This window comes from Rhinopithecus roxellana, chromosome 1 (genome assembly GCF_007565055.1).
Source record: "Rhinopithecus roxellana isolate Shanxi Qingling chromosome 1, ASM756505v1, whole genome shotgun sequence".
Lineage (NCBI taxonomy): Eukaryota > Metazoa > Chordata > Mammalia > Primates > Cercopithecidae > Rhinopithecus > Rhinopithecus roxellana.
In genome coordinates this window covers 40337499-40359342 of record NC_044549.1, presented here as the reverse complement: position 1 = coordinate 40359342, position 21844 = coordinate 40337499, and the positions used below count along the sequence as shown (strand labels likewise).

The following is a 21844-nucleotide window of genomic DNA, read 5'->3' as shown; positions in this document are numbered from 1 at the left end:
AATGGATAAAAATGTGGTATATCTATACAACAGAATATTATTCAGCCATAAGAAGGAATGAAGTACTGATATATACAACAACATGGGTAAACCTTGAAAACATATGCTAAGAAAAAAAAAAAAAAAAAAACAGTCGGCTAGGCGCAGTGGCTCACACCTGTAATCCTAGCACTTTGGGAGGCTACGGCAGGCAGATCCCTTGAGGTCAGGAATTTGAGACCAGCCTGGCTAACATGGTGAAATCCCTTCCCTACTACAAATACAAAAAAAATTAGCCAGGTGTGGTGCTGGGGACCTGTAATCCCAGCGACTCAGGAGGTTGAGGCAGGAGAATGGTTTGAACCTGGGAGGCAGAGGTTGCAGTGAGCCAAGATCATGCCACTGCACTCCAGTCTGGGCAACAGAGTGAGACTGCATTAAAAAAAAAAAAAAAAAGTCACAAAAGACCATATATTGCATGATTCCATTGATATGAAATGTCCAGAAAAGGCAAATGCATACAAACAGAAAGTAGACTAGTGGTTGCCAGGGCCTGTGGGGAGAGGAACATGTGAAGTGATTGCTAAATGGGTATGGGGTTTGTTATGGTTTGAACGTGTTCCCCAAAGTTCATGTGTTGGGAACTTGATCCCCAATGCAACACTGTTGTGACGTGGGACTTTTATGAGGTGATTAGGTCATGAGGGATCTGCCCTTCTAAATGGATTAATGTCATTTTGCAGGAGTGGGTTCATTCTTGTAGGAGTGGGTTTGTTATAAAACCAAGTTCAGCCCCCTCTCTCACACTCTCTTGACTTTCCATCTTCTACCATAGGAGGACGTAGCAAGAAGGTAAGGCCCTCACCAGATGCTAGCCCCTTGAGTCTGGACTTCCCGGCCTCTGGAACCATGAGAAATAAATTCCTTTTCATTGCAAATTACCCAGTCTATGGTATTCTGTTATAGCAGAACAAAACGGATTAAGACAGGTTTCTTTTTGGACTGATGAAAATAGTATGGCATTAGGCAACAGTAATGGTTGTACAATTCTGTGACTACATTAAGAAACACGGAATTTTACACATTAATGTGGTTAAAATGATGAATTTTATGTTATATAGATAAAATAATTTTTAAATGGTCATGAACTACATAGAGGACAGGGTAGGGATGGGAACAGTTATACCAGGAATCAAAATTTGATACTAATTGCAACTGATTATTCTGATAACTGGTTTTTCCAAAATATTGGATGAACTGGAAAGGAGTTCTTTGATCAGCTAAAATATATATTGCAGATATGGTTTTTTATGCACCAGTGATTCGCTAAGTGTGGACCTGAACAGCAGCATCAGTATCACCTGAAAACTTGTTAGAAATGCAAATTATCAGCCACACTCCAAACATATTAAACCAGAAACTCTGGGGATGAGGTCCAGTAACCTTGGTTTAACAAACTCATCAGGTAATTCTGATTTACACTAATGTTGGAAAACTACTCTCATGTACCAAGCTTCTTAGTCAGCTGGATTTCTGGTCTTTACCAACTGGGTTCATGGGAGTTTAATTCACTCCTAGGGCTCATTATATTCATTACAAGATGCCCACAAACACACTCATTTTTGTATGCCTACTGCCTGGCACAGCGCAGAACAAAGCGTTCAAGAAATTATTGAGAAGAGAATGCATTCTGAATATATGTGTGAGTATGAACACGCTGCCTCTTAATTTGTTCCTCTACGACTTCAAGGTGAAGGCATAAGGGTCTTCTGAAATACAGTGAAAGTAAAGATGAAGTCTAACAGTCAGGGAGAAGAATGCTGGCAGTACCTCTTTTAGAAAATAACTCGGAGTTTAAGAACTCACTAAAACTAGTAGAACATTATTCTAGTTCTATTTCAGCATACCACATTCACAGGATAGGCCATGTATATAACTGATTAGAAACATGCTAAAGCCACATGCAAGCACGCCATAGCTTCCCTTCACATATACAGATGTATATATGCACGATCCTCAGACACTGACACACAGTAGTCAGCATACACACAGCCAACACTCAGAGCTAGAACTAAGCCCACCCTCACTTTCTGTTGAATCCCACCACTAGTTGCAAGAAAGAAGGATAGGCTGGTGGGGTGTATGCTAGCAGGAGTCCTTACCATCATTCTCCAGAGACCCAGGTGCACCGTTGTTAAAGATTTGATCTACATGATTCAGTATGAACTCAATCACCACCTGCTGGACCCGGACTGCAAGGAAGGCTGCATCTCCATTGCAACCAGTGGCTTCAATTTCTTTAGACCTACAGTGTGGAAGAAACATATTCAGTGAGTGAGTTTGCCTTGCAACCTGAAGCAGCAAGGAGAGCCAGCAGGCCTTTTGCACAAGCCTCATCTCCTAAGTTGATACAGTTTATAGAATATTTTAATTATTTAGGGCCAATTAAAGGAACTCTCCAAAGGCTGTGAAGCCCAATAAACTGAACGAATTTGAAACAGTTACCAGGTACTCTACATTGCAATACTATAAACACTATCCTATACACATACACAAATGGACTTTTGTTTCCTGCATGGTATGCCTTTCCACTCCCACCTACCTGTTCTGTGGAGCAGGTCTTCATTTATTAAATCGTATGAAGCAGCTGATTCAAGTTGTAGCCAGCTGTGACTCCACCAAAACAAGCCAGTGAACCCCCAAAACAATAAAGGCCTTTTCAAGAAATTGTAACATACAGACCCATAAGTTCAGCCATATTGTAGCTGTAGCCAAAAATGTCTTTAGAACTCAGAGTTTCCAAGTTAGCAGACAGAGAGCTTAGGTTATTATCACCTAAATCACCTTTAATTCTATATGTTCTATAAATGACCACTTAAGCCACAGATTTGTTTTAAAGGGGCTTCAATGTGAAGAATGCAATCTTCATTTCAATCGGGGGCTGCTCTGAGCCCCCCGGGGTGGTGACAAGGGGAGGGTACAGTGGTTACCTGAGGAGGTTTGGCGCCCACACCAGGGCCAGGTTCCGGGCGTGCATGTTGGTCTTGCTGCTGAAGGAGGCGATATGGGCCAGGTGTCGAATCAGGTATTCCAAGGTCCTAGAATGGTTTGTTTTTTGACAAAGTAAGAAACTTCAGTGCCTGTGTGAAGCCTGACATATGGAGATAATTTCTAAATTTGGATTTAAGAGACTCTAAATATTTCTATCTTAAAGAATTTTGAAGGAATATTGGGAAGATGTCAAGATTGACCAGAAGTAATTTTCTTGGCCCTAGGCACACTGACTCAGGGTGGGGAAGGGGGTCCATCTTGTCAGATGTAAGCAGAGGCCCCTGGAACACCAGTCGGAGACAGAACCAGGGAATCACAGCACCTCAGAGCCTGGAGGCTCTTAGTGGCCATTTGTTCCTCTTTTCAACCAGGGTAGGGTAGCCTTCAAGCAGTTTTGAAATAGGCTCTCATCTAGGCTCGTTTTAATAAAAATTCTCCCAGCTACAGGGATCTTGGTACTTGTCAGGGAGCTAATTTCATGGATAAACAACATCTATTAGGAAGTTCTTTCTTATACCACATCAAAATCTGCCCACTTGTAAAAGATGGGCAGGCATAGGGAACACTGGGAAAGGTGGCAAAATTAGGGGCTGAACTGTGAGAATGAAATGAAAGGGTGGGGGATGATGATAGGGATGGTACTAATGAGCAAATAGAACAATCAGCCAATGCTCAAGAGCCCACAGTCAACCCCTGCTGAAAAGCTATCTTGGTTGCCATAGATTTGGTTATGCTACAAATCTGGGTATGAACCAAGAATGCCACCAAGAGGCTAGTATGCATCATCAGAATGATTTCCTGAGGGATTCTGAGGGGTGTTCTGCAGGTGATTTGGAGACGGGCTGCTCCTTGCTGCCAATGTCCTTGGTCAGACACCAACTCACTTTGATAATAGTGACCTGTTTACCCACTTCAAAATGCCCTCGGGAAAGCCTAAACTGGCTACTGTCCACTACATTGGTTCCTTTCCATGATGCCAGCCTGTCTCTTTGGTATTACACTGCATTGAGAGGCCACACGTTTCTTTCCCCAACCATGCTTACCTATAGTGGGATGGAGGAAGCTCCTGGATAACATTTTGGATTCGGGCCAGTTGGCCTTCTTCAGGGCAATGAGACACTGCCTCCTGTGGAGAAGAACACAGGCAGCCTGGTGAGTGCTTGAGAGTGGAGACGGCCATCTGCATGTGCTAGGATCACTTGAGCCCTCATACTCCAGCCTCACAACCATGCCTAGAGATCACTCTTCCAAGAGGCACGCTTTACCATGAAAACAACCAACCCACGACAGTTTCTGTCAGTTCTGGATGTGTGTGCAGGGCCTCATCGTGTGTGCACAGGGGGCGGTGCGCTGCCTGGGACTCTGGGCATCCTGAGATGGCTGCTAGGCATCTGGTAAGAATGTGTAGAATCCCGAGTGTGTCTCGGGGGTAGAGAGACCCAGAGACTTGCACACAGAGAGATAAAGAGATAGAGACAGGCCCAGCATGGTGGCGCATGCCTGTTATCCCAGCTACTCAGGAGGCTGAGGTGGGAGGATTGCTTGAGCATAAGAGTTTGGATCTAGCCTAGCGACATAGTGCAACTCATCTCTAAAATATGAATGAATGAATGAATGGATGAACGAATGAATAACAAGCAAGTAAATAAATAAATAAAACAGACATATACAGAATGGGATGGAGATGACAGGGTGGTGCCCAGTCCACTCAGCCAGTTGTCTTTGCGGGTGCAAACAGCTACTGCCTACCTATCCCGCGACTACTCCATGACCTCAAGGACTCAGCTGCTGCCTGTCCTAGAAGCCAGGAAGCAGGGAAGATGTGCCTTTCTTGGCAGGGTAAGTCCCTGAAATCTGGTAGCCTTGCCCAGACTTGCTCTCCAGTTATTTGCTGTCTGGGTATTTTGTTCCCCCATCAGCCCAAGTGCCTTCAAGGAGAGGCAGGAATAGCAATAAAGGCAACGTGATTACAGGCTGGCCCATGTCCATCTCTTGCCTGCTGGGGGTTGCTGCACGATTCAGGCATCCCTGGGCAGATTCCCCTGGTCCCAGCCCTGCACCCCTGTTCTGAGAATCTGTCCTGCGGTGCTCATGGCCCCTCCCACTGCAGTGTGAGTGCTCACGAACTGCCAGCATCTGAGCAGCGCCTGAGCCTAAGGTCCATGGTAAACACAGATATCTTTTATTTTTCACTGAGATATAATTTATGTATATTAAAAATGTGTGGATCTTAAACTATAGCTTCATGAGTTTACTTCATATGCATACACCTGGGTAACCCACCTAGATCAAGATGTACCTTAAAAGGGGCTTTAAGATCATGAATTCACAGGCACACATCACTTAGTCTTATATTTCCTCCCAGTGCTGGAAACTTGCTTTAGATTGATACATAACAAAAGGTACAATCATGGAATATCTTAATTAATTTGATAAATATTGCCCCTTGCCATACAACCCAAAATAAGATCCTAACGAGGTGATGGTTTTCTTATGTTGCTCACCTCTGTTCAACCTTTAGCTGCCATGTGCTTGTTGCATGTAAATACTGAATTTCACACTCTCAGTAATGAGAAGTTTTAGGCACAGAAAAGTGGAAGCGAATTAATTTTACCAGCATCTTCAGTTCCTACGACCCAGCAGCTGAGTGTGATCTGTTTTAGCCTAGAGGAGACCACTGAGGTTCTATTCCAGCCTGGGCCTCCCAATCCCTCCCACTTTTTCCCCACAGGACTCACTGCTATTACACTACAAGAATGCACTTAGTTATTGGAGTTATTGTTTACTGTCTGTCTCCCTTGTTAGAACATAAGTTCTGTGAGTGCAGGAACATGATGAATCCCTGTGTCCAAAACAGTGCCTGGCACACAGTATGTGTGAGACAGCAGGTCAGGGCTTTGCCCACCAAGTTTTTTCTTTCTTACCTTTTTTATTTAACTGAAGTAAAACAAATATACAGAAGCCCACCATTTTTAAAGGCAATCTGACTTCTCTATGTGGAAATCTTGAGGTCTCACATTTGAAGCAGAAGTGGGGAAAAACGTGGGACTGGGAGGATTACAGTCATAGGCGTTCCAGTCTTCTGGTGGGTTTGCCAGCCTGAGACTAGGCCCAGCCTAAGCAACATCGCTGCCGCAATCCTTGCTTTGTGAGATATGCAGGGTGTAGGCTAGCGGCAAGAATGGGGCCTCCAGTAAGTACCCTGACACCTCCCTTTTCTTCCCTGGGGCTGTCATTTGGAAAACATGATTGTGGAGTGGACCCTGGCTCTGCAAGGCAGTGAGAACCTCCCAATGGGGAGCCGAGGGAGAGAAGCTCTGGGGGAAGGAAGGGCTGCCGGAATGCTCTGTGGACTCTCCCACATTCTGCTGTGCACACAGGGCCGGGCGAGGGGGAGCTTCTCTTCATCTCTCTGCAAAGCCCGAATCATGCTTCACATATGTTGTACCACTAACCCCACCCGCCTTTAAAAAATGTGTCTGGGGAATAAAGGTGTAGGTCAATTTAACAACCCTCATGGAAAGTTCCTTTAATATTTTAGGAAGCTGTTAGTCATCTTTGTTCTCCAAGAGGCGGGGCAGGCTCATCCCCGGATGCCTGCAGGTCCCATTTGGGACTGGCGTTTATTTCATTATTTGCAACCTCTCCCCATCCTACCCCAAACCTCTCCGGAAGCTTTCTAAATCCATGTTTTCCTTCTGGAGGGGCCTGGCCACTGCTACCTTATTTTGAGCTTCTCTATGTTCTCCCATTAGGACCACAGAACCCATAGCTGGCCAACTGGGGGATGGGAGTGGAAATTTTACCTACCCCAATTTTTTGCCTATAAGAGAATTTCACTCAGCATTAGCCAGGCCAAGATGGCTAATGGTTAAATCTTAAAAGATCTAAGATGAATCTGTGACTATTTGTTCTTTTCAAATCAGTATCAATAAGGCCAGCTTCCTGCCCTTGGAGGACGCTGGCAGAGGCTGCGCTCTTGTCCTCTGTGGTAGGATCCTCACTCTGGGTTTCTGTTTACTCAAAGCGACCATGGTCCCTGAGCTCAAGTCCTGCTGCCCGGGCAGCCCTGTCACCAGGGTGGTCCAACACAAACAGTCTGAGGCTCTCCCTTCCAACGGCACCCCAGCTGCAACTTTAATTTTTTATTCATTACTTTAAAATTATCAAACCATTTTTATTATTTTAAGGTATTTTAAGCTATTTACTAGACCTTTAAAAAGTAATTTATGCACATAATTTTAAAAGTAATTCATGCACATAATCAAAAAAAAAAAAGGAAAGCATCCAAAGGAATGTACAAGGAAAGTTAACCTTCCTTCCAACTACAGACTCCAGAGGAACCACTGTGTGTCCTTAGGGCAGTCTTTACAGCTACGTCTTTGTTACACCTTTGGAAGCAAGCACTCCTAACTGAGCTGGTCCCTCTGCAAATTCCCCTGCTCCGTCTCCCATCATTTCCACCTGCCTTGCTCCATACAGGCCACACTGGCCTCCACACGTCCCCTGAGCAAGCCCAGTGTATCCCGGCTGTCCCCAAAGCCTTTGTACCTGCTGCTGCTTCTTGGCACCCTGTTTTCCCAGATACTTGCACAATTTGTTCCTTCACTTCATCCTTGCCTCTGTTCAAATGCCACCTCCTAAAGAGACCTCTGATTATCCTATCTAAAACAGGAGTCCCCATCATTCTCTCCCCTGTCCCCTGCATTATTTTTCTTCACAGTACTTATCAACAGTTCACATTATGGGTCTATGTCTTACATTGTGTATCATCTGTCCCTTCCATTAAAATGTAAGTTTCACAAGCACAAGGATTTTCTCTGCTCTATTCACCATTAAATCTCCACAACTAGAACTCTGCCTGCCAAATATATGTAGTAGATGCCCGATAAACACTATTGAATGGAAGGATTAAGGGAATGAGTCAGTATTTTGCCTTGTGCTTGAAAATGCTGAATAGCCACATTTGGGCCACACTTCCAGACCAGCATCCTGGGCTCATTCCCCATCGTGATGAACACCAGCATTGCAGAGGCAGCTCCTTTTGACTCTGGGCTCCCGGCAGGATGACCAATGTCCTGGTTTGCCCAAGGCAGTTTTCCTGGAACATGAGATTTTCGGTGTTGAAACAGGGAGAGTCCCTGGCAAACCAAGACAGTTGGCTACTGTTCCCCTTTGCAGCCATCTTGAGCTCACAACCAGCCTGACTTTACCTGTTGCAAGGTGTTAGCTGTCTGCCCTAAGTGACATTGCCTTTTTTTTTTTTTTTTTGAGATGGAGTCTCACTCTGTCACTCAGGCTGGAGTGTAGTGGCGCAATCCTGGCTCACTGCAACCTCCACCTTCCAGGTTCAAGCGATTCTCCTGCCTTAGCGTCACAAGTAGCTGGGATTACAGGCGCACACTACCATGCCCGAATAATTTTTGTATTTTTAGTAGAGATAGGGTTTCACCACATTGGCCAGGCTGATCTCAAACTCCTGACCTCAAGTGATCTGCCCGCCTCAGACTCCCAACGTGCTGGGATTACAGGCATACGCCACCAAGCCTGGCCCTAAGGGACATTTCAAATGAGAGTTGCTAGTCAACAAATCTGTCAGTAAATATTTCCTAAGTAACAGTTACAACATTTTCCAGTAGCTAGGGAGCAGAGAAACACAGCAATAAATAAAATAAACACAATTCCTGTCCTCGGGAAGCTTACAATTTAACCCAGGGAGACTGACGCGTAAACACATTATTTCAGGCAGGGCTTGATGGCACATGCCTGTAGCCCTAGTTACTCCAGAAGCTGAAGCAGGAGGGTTGCTGGAGCCCTGGAGTTTGAGGTTACAGTGAGTTATAATTACACCGCTGCACTCCACACTTCGTGAACAGAGCAAGAGTGCATCTCTAAAAATAAATAAATTTCAAAAAAGTTTAAAAGATACTATTTTGATATAAATTAAATATACATTCTGACAGGTGAAAGTTTAATTAAAAAAAGAAAAAAGGCAAATACATAATTTAACACCTCTCATAATGGCCTTCTCTAAAAATCTCAAGTCAGCAAAGTTTTCCTATTTTGGGTGTAATAGTTTTAACTGGATCAGTCTGAACAAAACTGAATTTTTCCTAAAATAAATGTTGTTGTTATTTTCTGATAAAAATGAAATGTAGTAGGTTGAATAATTGCTCCCGAAGATATCAAATCCTAGTCACTGGAACCTGTAAGTGTTACCTTATTTGGAAAAGAGTCTTTGCAGATGTGGTTAAATTAAGGATGTTGAGTGGGGACATTATCCTTGATTATCTGGTTGCATCCTAAATGCAGTCACAGGTATCTATGTAGGAGCAGGGTAAAGGGAGATTTGACACAGACAGAAGAAGAAAAGGCAATGTGGCCCTGGAGGCAGAGATGGAGTGATGCACCAACAATCCAAGGAATGTGAGCAGCCATCAGAAGCTGGGAAGGGCAAGGAACGGCTTTTCCTCTGGAGCCTCTGGAGAGAGCACACCCTGCTGAGACCTTAACTTCAGCTCAGTGAGGCCGATTTCAGACTTCTGGCCTCCAGAACTGTGAGGGAATAGGTTTCTGTTGTTTAAGTCATCTAGTTTATGGCAACTAGTTACAGCAGCAACAGGAAACTAATACATGTACTTAAAATTAAAGTAGGAAATCTGCAGAAAATTAAAAAATCCCCTTTTATCACATCACCCAGAAATAACTACTATTAACCTACTTACAGGTGAAGCAAAAAACAAAACAAAACAAAAAACAAAAGCAGCAGTTTGATCAGGCCTCCAAGCAGTGAACATGAACACTGGCTTCATCTCCTATTTAGTTACAGTTATTACTTTCTGCCCTGTTTAACATGATATTATGGTGTGTTTGTCTGTTTTTGTGTCATTATGAAGGAATACTGTATTAGCCCTCTTTCACATTGCCATAAGAACTACCTGAGTCTGGGTAATTTCTGAAGAAAAGAGGTTTAATGGACTCACAGTTCCACAGGCTTCACAGAAAGCATGGCTAGAAGGCCTTGGGAAACATAATCATGGCAGAAGGTGAAGGGGAAGCAAGCAGGCCTTACCGCGGCGGAGCAGGAGTGAGAGAGAGAGGGCTGAGGGGGGACTGCCACACACTTCTGAACCATCACATCTTGTGAGAACTCATTCACTATCATGAGAACAGCATGAGGAAAACCACCCCCATGATCCAATCCCACCAGGTCCCTCCCTCGACATGTGGAGATTACAATTCGAGATGAGGTTTTGGTGGGGACAGAGCCAAACCATATTGAATACCTAAGACTGGGTAATTTACATAGAAAAGAGGTTGAACTGGTTCACGGTTCTGCGGGCTGTATAAACATGGTTCCAGTATCTGCTTCTGGTGAGGGCCTCAGGAAGCCAACAGTCACGCTGGAAGGCCAAGGGAGAACAGGTGATGCCACGTGGTGAGAGAGTGAGCAAGAGACAGCAAAGTGGGAGGTCCCAAACTCTAACCAGATCTCACACGAACTAACTAAGCGAGAACTCATTAGTCACCAAGGGGATGAGGCTAAGCTACTCATGCCATTCATGAGGGATCAACCCCAATGATCCAGTCACCTCCCACTAGGATACTGCCTCCAACATTAGGGATTACACTTCACCAGGAGATTTAGAGGAGACAAGCCTCCAAACCATATCATATGGTCAGTAAACATTCTTCAAAACCGTGACTTTTCATGGCTACACAGTTTGAACAATAATAGATTTATCATTTATTTAAATCATCTCCCATTGTTAGACAGGTACTCTCCAAAATGTTGATATTATATGTAATATTGCAATGGACATACTTGTACATCAATTATTTGTGTGCAGATCTGATTGTCACACTAGAATGGAGTCCTAGAGATAGAGTTACTGGATTAAAGAATATGAGCATTTTAGTATTCTTGATAGTAATTTCATATGACTTTCGGGGATGTCCAACCAATTTACACTTCCAACAGAAAACTATAAAAAAGCCAGTCTCAGCCGGGCGTGGTGGTTCACGCCTGTAATCCCAGCACTTTGGGAGGCCGAGGCAGGTGGATCACCTGAGGTCTGGAGTTTGAGACCAGCCTGGTCAACATGGTGAAACCCCATCTCTACTAAAAATACAAAAATTAGCTGGACACGGTGGCAGGCGCCTGTAATCCCAGCTACTCAGGAGGCTGAGGCAGGAGAATGGCGTGAACCCGGAAGGCGGAGCTTGCAGTGAGCCGAGATCGTGCCACTGCACTCCAGCCTGGGCACAGAGCAAGACTCCATCTCAAAAAAGAAAAAGAAAAAGAAAAGCCAGTCTCATCATAGGCTTGCTAGTGTGAAATAGTAACATTAAAAATTATTTTTTAATGTGCAACTGTATTATTATAATATATTAATACTTTTTAAACAATTCAATTTCCTTTTTTTATAAATTATCTGTTGAGGTCCTTTGTTTACTTGTCTAGTGAGGTATTATGTGTTTTACTTCTTTTTATTGATAGGTTCCTTATAATTAAAGAACATTAATCCCCCATCACCTTTATGTAAATAGTTTCTGTATTTAGTCATTTGCCTTTTAATTTTGTTAACATATTTTTATAAAGAAAAATAGTTTACGTGTAATTCAGTTTTTAAGTTTTTTTTTTTTTGTAACTTTTTTCCTTTGCTTTTATAGTTAGGAAGCCCTTCTCCACCCTGAAATCTGCTAAACGGTAAAGACGAAGCTTGATTTCCTCCTTTTGCAATAGATAGCCAATTTTCCTAGCACTGTTTATGGCATTGTTCTTTCATCATTGTATTTCATATTAAGTTATTTAATACCCGAGCCTTAATTAAGTGTCGTTAATTCTACTTTTAAGTAGTGTGGGAGTTATGAGACAGAACTAAATCTTTATCTCCACCTACTAGCTGTACCACCCCAGGCAAGAGTCACTCTGAGCCTCATTTTAATGATCTGTATAACGGAGACAATAAAACCTACCTCATAGGGTTATTCTGAGAATTAAATGAAATAATATTTATCATGAGTTTATCATACAGTAAGCACTCAATTAATGATAACTATTATCATTACTAATATTATTAGTCTGTTAATATTTTTTCTAATTCTCTCATCATTCCATTAAGATATTCTTCTACGGCTATTACTAAAAGTCAAAAACAGGCTGGGCGTGGTGGCTCATGCCTGTAATCCCAGCACTTTGGGAGGTCAAGACGGGTGGATCACCTGAGGTCAGAAGTTCGAGACCAGCCTGGCCAACATGGCGAAACCCTGTCTCTACTAAAAGTACAAAAATTAGCCGGGCGTGGTGGTGAGTGCCTCTAATTCCAGCTACTCAGGAGGCTGAGGCAGGAGAATAGCTTGAACCCGGGAGGCAGAGGTGGCAGTGAGCTGGGATCACACCACTGTACTCCAGCCTGGGTGATGAGAGAGAGACTCTGTCTCAAAAAAAAAAAAAAAAAAAGTCAGAAATAACAGATGCTGGCGAGGCTGCAGAGAAATGAGAACACTTATACACTGTTGGGAGTGTAAAAAAATTTCCATTGTGGAAAGCAGTGTGGCAATTCCTCAAAGAGCTAAAAACAGAACTATTATTTGACCCAGCAGTCCCACTACTGGGTATCTATCCAAAGGAACATAAATTGTTCTACCATAAGACACATGCACACATATGTTCACTGCAGTGCTATTCGTAATAGCAAAGACATGGAATCAACCTAAATGCCCAACAATGGCAGATTGAATAAAGAAAATATGGTACATATATACCATGGAATACTATGCAGCCATAAAAAAGAATCAGATCATGTCCTTCGCAGGAACTTCATCCTTAACAAACTAATGCAGGAACAGAAAATCAAATACTGCATGTTCTCACTTATAAGTGGGAGCTAAATGATGAGAACACATGGACACAAAGAGAGGAACAACAGATACTGGGGACTACTTGACTGGGAGTAGGCTTAGTACCTGGGTGACAAAATAATCTGTACAACAAACCCCCGTGACACAAGTTTACCTATATAACAAACCTGAACATGTACCCTGAATCTAAAATAAAAGTTAAAAAAAGGTATTATTCTACTTTAACTGCAAGTAGGTTTGGGTAAACTATAGGGAGAATGTGTGACAATGTAACAGAGCTATTTCCAAACCCCTGAGGGTTTGCTTATAGTATCTGTGATCAAAGAAATCTATTAAATGATACATTCTCCAACATAGTTAACTTCACTAGGTCCTATGTATATAGAGTTAGTTGTCATAACAAAACATCCCTGTTTTTTAGTGTCAAATAAACTGTTTAAATACAATGTCAGATTTCCTTCAAATCTGATGGCAAGTTGACAAGCTGCCTTGGTATTTTTCAGCTGCTGTGAGAAAACAGAATGATTAGCAATATCAGGGAACAGGAGAGGGGAGAGATAAATATGGGTTTCATTCTGAGCCTGTAGACAAGAGCTAAGGAGAAATTTTATTTCTGAAGTTTCCAGACAAAGAATTCCTATCTACCCCCAACTATAATAGAATGAGATATTAGTTAAAAGAAATTAGACTGATTCAGTTCATTAACATAATGATATTCCATTCTGTCACATTCAAAGATGGTAATATCGTACTGATAAGAGGATTAGGACTATATTGAAAACAATAAAGTCTTACACACAAATTAAAGCAAAAATAAGGTATTATTTTTAGTTAATTCAGGTGGACAAATAATTTAACCAATTGGAAATACCCAGGGTTGGAAAGTTTGCAGGGAAAACAGCATTCCTTGTCTTTCTGGAGGACAGGCTGGCAATATGTGACAAAATTTTAAACAAGAACTTTTTACCCAGCAAATCTACTTCAGTGATTTTTCTCTAAGGATATAAACAAAAAAAAATAGTGTAAAAATATAGGTGAAAAACTGTGTATTATAATGTTTATAAAAGGAACGTCTTGAGAAATGAAAAAGCTAAATGGCCATCAGTGGGAGCTTGGTTTCAGAAATCATGGCACATATGAGAGAATGCTGTAAACACAGTGTCTTCCTGTATTTCTTAACACACAAAGATGATCACACTGTTGAAATAAAAGCATCCTCAAACAGCAATATGTAGTACTGACGAGTGAGAGTGTATGTGTGTGTCTGTGTGTGTGTGTGTGTGTGGTGAGATCTGTTAACATTTATTACTACAGATATAGTTAATATCTGTTCCATCTGTTAACAGCAAATATGCCTGGGGTATGGAATTTCAGGTGACTTGAGATTTATACTTTCTCCCTTATACATTTCTGTATTACTTTAATTTTTGCAATAAAATTTTATTTTGATTTTGGAAAACAAAACACAAACCACAGCAAAAGCACTATGGAAAGAATAAAGATGGAAGGAAATATCGACAACATGTTAACTGTAGTTGTCTTTGGTCTTTAAGAAGACAGACCGATGGTTCCTTTTTACTTTCCTTCATTTTTCATAATGTCTATTATTAAATAGGATTACTCTTAAAATGACCAAATACTTACATGTGGTGAAAGTGATCATAATCTGACAGACCCACATGAAGCTCACAACACCTTTCTTCTTGGTTCCTAGGAAAGACTCTTCTGTGGTTCCATGGGTAGCGGATACCATTATTTACAACTTAGCCATGCAGATAGGAGGCTTCTTTACCTTCTGCCTTAGATCTAAAGGAGAGGGGTCCCCTAACCAATGACAACTATGCCAGCTGGTACACGTTGACTTCTCTAAAGGTCAACATTTATGCCCATTTTTTTATGTGCTTTGGACTATTTTTTTTTCTTTTTTTTAAATCTTCATTTCTCCCCCTATTTCTTGATTTTGTTTTCCCTTTTTTAAATTCTTTAAGTATATATAACCAGAAAATTTTTGTTGTTCTTGTTGTTGTTGGCTAAAAACTATTAGTGGGCAAAATTATGAAAGTTAAAGAAACAGGAAAAACTGTCTGAAATCCCATCACTGAAATGAATAGCTGTTAGTCTTTTAGTCTTTTGAACATCTTTCCTTTTAATCCTTTTTTAATATACAGTTGTGCGTTTAGTTTTTCTTCAATTATCATTTGAATATTTCCCTGTACCACTGAAAACTCCTAAACATATTTTTACAGCCCAAGCCCATTTTTAAGAAATACCATTCATTTATTCCTGTATCATTTCAAATTGAAGAACTTTTCATATACTCAAAACAAATTTATTACAGGAGCCATGAGAAAGGTTCCCTCCCACTGTTAGTGATTAGATCTGGTCCTTACCCAAAACCGTAACCTCGCCATAATCTCACTTTCAAACATCCCTCTCTAACTACCATACTTCAACACTCCACTGACTTCACTGGGATGATCTACTTTTATACTGTTACTCATCTACCTTGTGCCCTCACTTCCTTTTGCATCTACACTAAATTCCATGGTCAATTATTTCAATGTCCCCAGCACATGGTCTCATCTCCCTCATCCCTCTTTGCCAGCTGAACCCCAACCTTGGTTAAACCCAGCCCTCTGCCTCCTCTACACCTTCTCTCATGCAGCCAAATGTTCAAGCCATGTTTTTCACGCTATCTCTACAGCCATCCTGTAAGCATTTATTCTTCTTTCCACTTTCCTATGGGTGTGCCCTATTTGGTGACCATACAGCTGCTACTTAGGTGTTTTGCTAAAGCCCATCCATCCTCTCCACCAGCCCAACCCACCGACCTATCCTGCTCTCCCTCTTAGCTGTTTTTCTCATATTCTTTTTGCTTCCCAGCTTTCTGACCCCTCTTGACATTTGTTTGTTCCCTCTCCCTTCTCTACCCACCCACCTCTTTCCCCAACCCACAAAAGAAACACAGAGGGAATGGTCTGATAAAAAAGCTAGCAAAGGGTGTAGCATGAGACGTCTCAGGTTCCTGTCCTGCCTCTGCTGTGTGACCTTGGGCCAGCCACTTTACTTCTGGGGTTCTCAGTTTCCTCCTTATACAATAAGGCACATTCAGTTGAATAAACATGGAGATAATTCAACCCAGCTCTTAAAACAAACAACATGATTCTGAAAATTCAAGAAAGAAAAATTTAGCAAACAGTTCCACTACCCTATTTTCCTTACCATATTATCCTACTTCCCTCACCATGCTAAGATAATGTCAACCATCTGGTGAGTGTTATTATTGTTATTTTAGTGCTGAAACTCTTCTTGGCCCATCCATGCATCCCACCCAGTAACCATAATGGAAATCCAAACACTCACCGTGAATTTCTCATAGAGCTCATAAGTCAGGAGGGGGTTGGGCAGCTCCCTAAAGTAGAGCTTGCAGAGCGAGCCCACACAGTGGATGTCCTGGAGGTACACTTCCCTTGTCAGATCTGGACATTGATCTGAGCCAAACTCTTGCCTGAAACAACACAGACGGAGACATAACAATCCCAGGGAGTGTGTGTTCCATGTCAGCAGCTGCTTGGTTGCTTAGGGGTAAAAAGACCCTAAACTGCTGATCTGACTATATTTTTGACCTTAATTCAAAAAGATCTTCTACTCCAGGCCCGAGGAAGTCACAGGAAGACTTCCATTTCAGGTTTGGATCTTCCTTGCAAAATCTGCTGTGATGAGAAAGACATAATGCTCATTTACAAATGGATTTCCCATGGCATCATGTCTGCAGTCTTGGTTGTGAACACTGGGGAAATATCAATACAATTTGCCAAAAAGTCCTATTGAGATTTCAGTTTTTCCAAAATATTGTTCAAAATGAATTTCCCTTTCTTACAGGAGAGACCGAAACTAGGGTAGGTCAGGTTGTTGTCACTCATCTCCATATATCCATGTCAACAAACTTGTTTTATCTGGAGACTCAAACCCAAAGTTTGAGAACTGTAATCGACTTTTTTTTTTTTTTTTTTTTTTTGAGATGGAGTCTCGCTCTGTCACCCAGGCTGGAGTGTAGTGGCGCAATCTTGGCTCACTGCAGCCTCCGCCTTCTGGGTTCAAGTGATTCTCCTGCTTCAGCCTCTGAGTAGCTGGGACTACAGGCGCCCGCTATCATACCTGGCTAATCTTTTGTATTTTTAGTAGAGACGGGGTTTCACCGTGTTAGCCAGGATGGTCTCGATCTCCTGACCTCATGATCCGACTGCCTCGGCCTCCCAAAGTGCTGGGATCACAGGTGTGAGCCACCATGCCCAGCCTAACTGACTATCTTTTTGGTGCTCAATAGAACCTTCTAGACTGCCTGATGGTGACTCCTACAGGACAGATGTCTTGGAATATCATCCAGTTCCAGGCCTCAAAAACATTTAGAAAACATTTCCTTAAAAGGTTACATGAATATACTGCTTCAAATAATATATATATTAATACTCATAAATTAAAATCTGTTTTAAAAATGACAAATTTGAGCTTTAATATAGAAGAGAAGTTAAGCTTTTTGAGAGTATTCACTAAGTCATCTAACGTGACATAGTCAACAGTACTCTCAGAACCAGCATTTTTGAAACAGCTCACTGCCCATTCTCCTATTCTCTGGGCCTACCCCTTTAATGAAGGGTAGGGAAATCCCTGATGCTTTCAGAACCTGGAAGAAACTGAGTGGGGCTTTGAAAAGAGATCTATGAAATGCTATTTTTTTTTTTTTTTTTAGATGGAGTTTCACTGTTGTCACCAAGGCTGGCACAATCTTGGCTCTCTGCAACCTCCACCTCCCGGGTTCAAGCGATTCTTCTGCCTCAGCGTCCCAAGTAGCTGGGATTACAGGCGCCCGCCACCACACCCGGCTAAGTTTTATATTTTTAGAAGAGACGGGGTTTCACCATGTTGGCCAGGCTGGTCTCGAACTCCAGACCTCAAGTGATCCACCCACTTTGACCTCCCAAAGTGCTGGGATTACAGGCGTGAGCCACTGCACCCGGCCCATGCTATGTTTTAAAACAGAACTATGCCATGCTATGTTCTCTTGGCATAGCTCTCTTTTAAAAAGAGAATGTTTTTAAGAGAGCAGAACAAGAGCAAACTAGAGCTTATTCATTTATTTAGCCAAAGATTTCTCTTGTCAAGGATAAGGTCAGTGCTGAAATAAAAAATAATTCATTACTACCCAAGTGTCCTTCCAGGATGCAACCTACTGTGCAGTATATTTCAAACCATTAAGAAGTATTTGCCATTGAATGGAGTACTAGTAAATTAGTGAAATTATGTAAACACATAGATTCATTAAAATCTATGGCTGCAATAAACCAATTTTTTTTAACAGCTACCACTTCTCTAGGAAAAAAAAAAGATGCTCTATTTCTTTGGTATAATTTAATTACAATCCAAATCTGGGGGGAAAGGGCAGAAACCAAACAGGAGAAAGAATATGAAAACTGAATTACCTGCACAACTTATTATATTAACCTTGTAATAATAATTTTTTTGTTTTAAAACTCTACATTTATAACTAAAGAACATATAATAAATATAAGTAATAATAAAATGTTATAATTAAAATAACATTAAATTATGTTCCTTTTGGTGTTAAGGAACAATATGCAAAATATGCAGATCTATTGTTTAAGTCATATAAAATCATATATATATATACTCTATCTTCTATATACTCTCTGTATAAATATAAAGCACACATATACCTGTGTTTTGTATAAAATGTTTTGCCCTCTTTATTTAATGTGATAGAAATTTCTTCCAAATATTTAGGATAAATACATAAAATTGGAAATAGTTTACCCATCAGTAATTTTTTAATTTATTTTTATATTTTTTTCACTCATCAGTAATTCTTAAAATCCTAGCATCAGTTAGAGACACGCACAATCATACAGGCTTCTGATTTCTCAACCAGACAAAACGTCAAATTTGAGGGTGCGCCAGCAGAAAAACTGACATGGATCTCAGCGTTCTGAGTACTAAGTAACAGGAACCTAGTCTAAGCTTTGGGCTGGCCAGCAAATGATAATAAATCACGTTTTCCTTAACTTGTAATTTAAATCATTTGAGTTAAATCAAATTCACCTAAGAAGAATATATCTCGTGCAAGACAAAGAAACAGATTGAAAGCCTTAGGAGCTTCTGTTGGAAAGAATTATATCAGGCTGGAGGGTTTCCTGATTAGATTAAGAACAGTCAGGCATCTGAAAACCACTGCATCTGATCTTCAGTGCTGCCACACTTCCCTCAGTTCCTTTGGGTTTTTAATACTCTGGACATCGGGGGACAGAGGCATGGACACAGGAAGAATCATGGGAGAATTCTTTTAGGGCTATTCTTTTAGCTTACCTTAGCCGTTGTATGTTTGAGGTGACTCCTGAAAGCCGATAGATTCCATCCACGATGCCGTGAGTCTCTATAAATTCTGCACAGCTTTTCAAAACATATGGAACTATGTAAAGGAAAAGAAGAAAACAAGTATTAGATGTAAATCTGCCTGTCTTTTAAAGATATCCTTTTAAAAATCCAAGTATCTTCAAAGAGATATAAGTATGGAACTCATATCACTTGCAAGTGGAAACGATTACTTGTAAGTGGTAGGTGATGTTCCTTTCGTATTAACAAAAAAAAAATCATAGGGTGTTGCTAAAGAATTGTTTTTTTGTTTTGCTTTTTTTTTTTTTTTTTTTTTTTTTGAGACTTGCTCTGTTGCCCAGGCTGGAGTGCAGTGGCGCGATCTTGTCTCACTGCAACGTCTACCTCCTGGGTTCAAGCAATTCTCCTGCCTCAGGCTCTCAAGTAGCTGGGATTACAGGGACCCGCCACCAGGCCAAGCTAATTTTTGTATTTTTAGTAGAGAACTGGGTTTCGCCATGTTGACCAGGCTGGTCTCCAACACTTGATTTCAGGTGATCCACCCACCTTGGCCTCCCAAAGAGCTGGTATTATAGGTGTGAGGCACTACGCCTGGCCAAGAATTGTTTTTTTTAAAACAATTTTTAAAAATATTCAAAAACTTAGATTTTGAGACCATTGGTAAGCTTGGACATCCCACAACTCGGTTTCTTCATTTCACTGGTTCTCCAAGTATGGTCTTCTGACCAGCAGCATCAGCAGAAGTTGGAAATGCAAATCTTCAGGCCCCACTCCCGACCTATTAACTCAGAAATTTTGGGGTGGGGCCCAGCAATCTGTGCCTTTTAACAAACCCTCTGGGTGACTCTGATGCATGCAAAAATTAGAGAGCCACCGCTTTATTCTAAACATGAGGACATCAAGGCACAGGCAAATTTACTTAAGTCACTCATGATTACTTGTTGCTTCAAAAAAATAATTAATACATTGGAAAATGTTTACAATTCCATTCTTTTAGAAGAAAAAATCTTCGACAAACTGAATATACATTGTAAATTCAGTTTGTATTTAAAAAATTCGAAGGAAGGCCGGGCGCGGTGGCTCAAGCCTGTAATCCCAGCACTTTGGGAGGCCGAGACGGGCGGATCACGAGGTCAGGAGATCGAGACCATCCTGGCTAACACGGTGAAACCCCGTCTCTACTAAAAAAAAAAAATACAAAAAACTAGCCAGGCGACGTGGCGGGCGCCTGTAGTCCCAGCTACTCGGGAGGCTGAGGCAGGAGAATGGCGTGAACCCGGGAGGCGGAGCTTGCAGTGAGCTGAGATCCGGCCACAGTACTCCAGCCCGGGCGACAGAGCGAGACTCCGCCTCAAAAAAAAAAAAAAAAAAAAATTCGAAGGGAAAAAGACTGGAAGAAAATCTGCCAGAATATCGAAGGTGATTTAAAGGTTAAAGTGGTTTTTTTGTTTGTTTGTTTCTTAAGGTGAGAACCGCCCCCCATCTAAACCCCCCACCCGCCATGCATCGAAACCAGTCATTAATGTAATGGACAACATAGAAAGGACTGACAGGGCCTCCTGAGTTCCTGCCTTTCCAGAGGTTCAGTGCCCTGGTAGAAGGGTCTGGCTGTGCTGTTCTCTCCGGGCGGCTGACTTTGAGAGAACCAGCCAGCTCAGTGACCCAGGGGGCAGATACAGGCCTTCTGGATGGTACAGAGAGAGCAGCAGATCACTTGCCACTTTGTCCCTGGACAGATGCACTTGAGTTCCCCCATGTGAGACTGCTGTGAATGGAGGTTTGGGATAGAACAACCTCACCCACCAAACAACCCACTAAAGGCTCTGAGATCTTCATTGGCTTCTCGAGGCTACCACAGTGATGTGGGACCTCCGTGAATTAACGCTTGGACTATTACTGTGCTCGCACTTCCAACACATACTCAATCCATTAATGCTGTAGATCAGACCAATGCCAATTCATTAATGCGTATTACATATACTCATGCCTATACACAATTCGAAGCTGGATTGGATCTTTATGTGGGTAGACACAAGGCATTCAGACTCAACATTCTACCTGAATTCCCTATTATGATGTGCTCTAAGCATTCCTTTCCCTTGTGGCCTTCAAGTAACTGTAATTTTAAGTGCTCAATAAAGTTTACCATACTTATTCTGCTGCCTCTCAAAGGCTGTGCATTCTCAAAGGCTGGAGTGTTCCCTTCCAGCACATATCCATGGTTTGCCCCTTAGGGAATGGACTTGGAATTGGAAATATTGAGGCCAAAGACCATAGAGGTGGAACTGCCAGAGACCATAGAGGTGGAACCACTTCCTAGGAGTGAGCACAGCATGGGAGTAGGGTGTGGTGGGGGGTGCTGTGGGAGTGGGCGGGGTTCCAGAGCCTCTGCCTGTCTTCAGCCAGAAGAGCTATGATTTGATCTGTTTTATAAAATACGGTTCTTCGTGAGATTTTGTTTCCCATGCTCATGCAAATAGATAGATAAATAGAAACCGTTCCAATGATACTTAAAGTCTCTCTCTCTCTTTCTCTCTCTCTC

The 21844-nt window shown here is 41.8% G+C and overlaps 1 protein-coding gene across 2 annotated transcripts in view; it reads right to left on the bottom strand.

Moving 5' to 3' along the window:
- ARHGAP31 (Rho GTPase activating protein 31) overlaps positions 1-21844 on the bottom strand; it is a 128241-nt gene that overhangs the window by 33223 nt on the left and 73174 nt on the right. For both annotated transcript variants that reach the window (XM_010357448.2, XM_010357450.2), the window contains exons 2-6: positions 19276-19378; positions 16258-16402; positions 4074-4156; positions 2970-3077; positions 2142-2284 (exon numbers count right to left, since the gene is read on the bottom strand). In XM_010357448.2, the coding sequence (XP_010355750.1) occupies positions 2142-2284; positions 2970-3077; positions 4074-4156; positions 16258-16402; positions 19276-19378 (582 nt within the window). The remainder of the gene's footprint in view (positions 1-2141; positions 2285-2969; positions 3078-4073; positions 4157-16257; positions 16403-19275; positions 19379-21844) is intronic.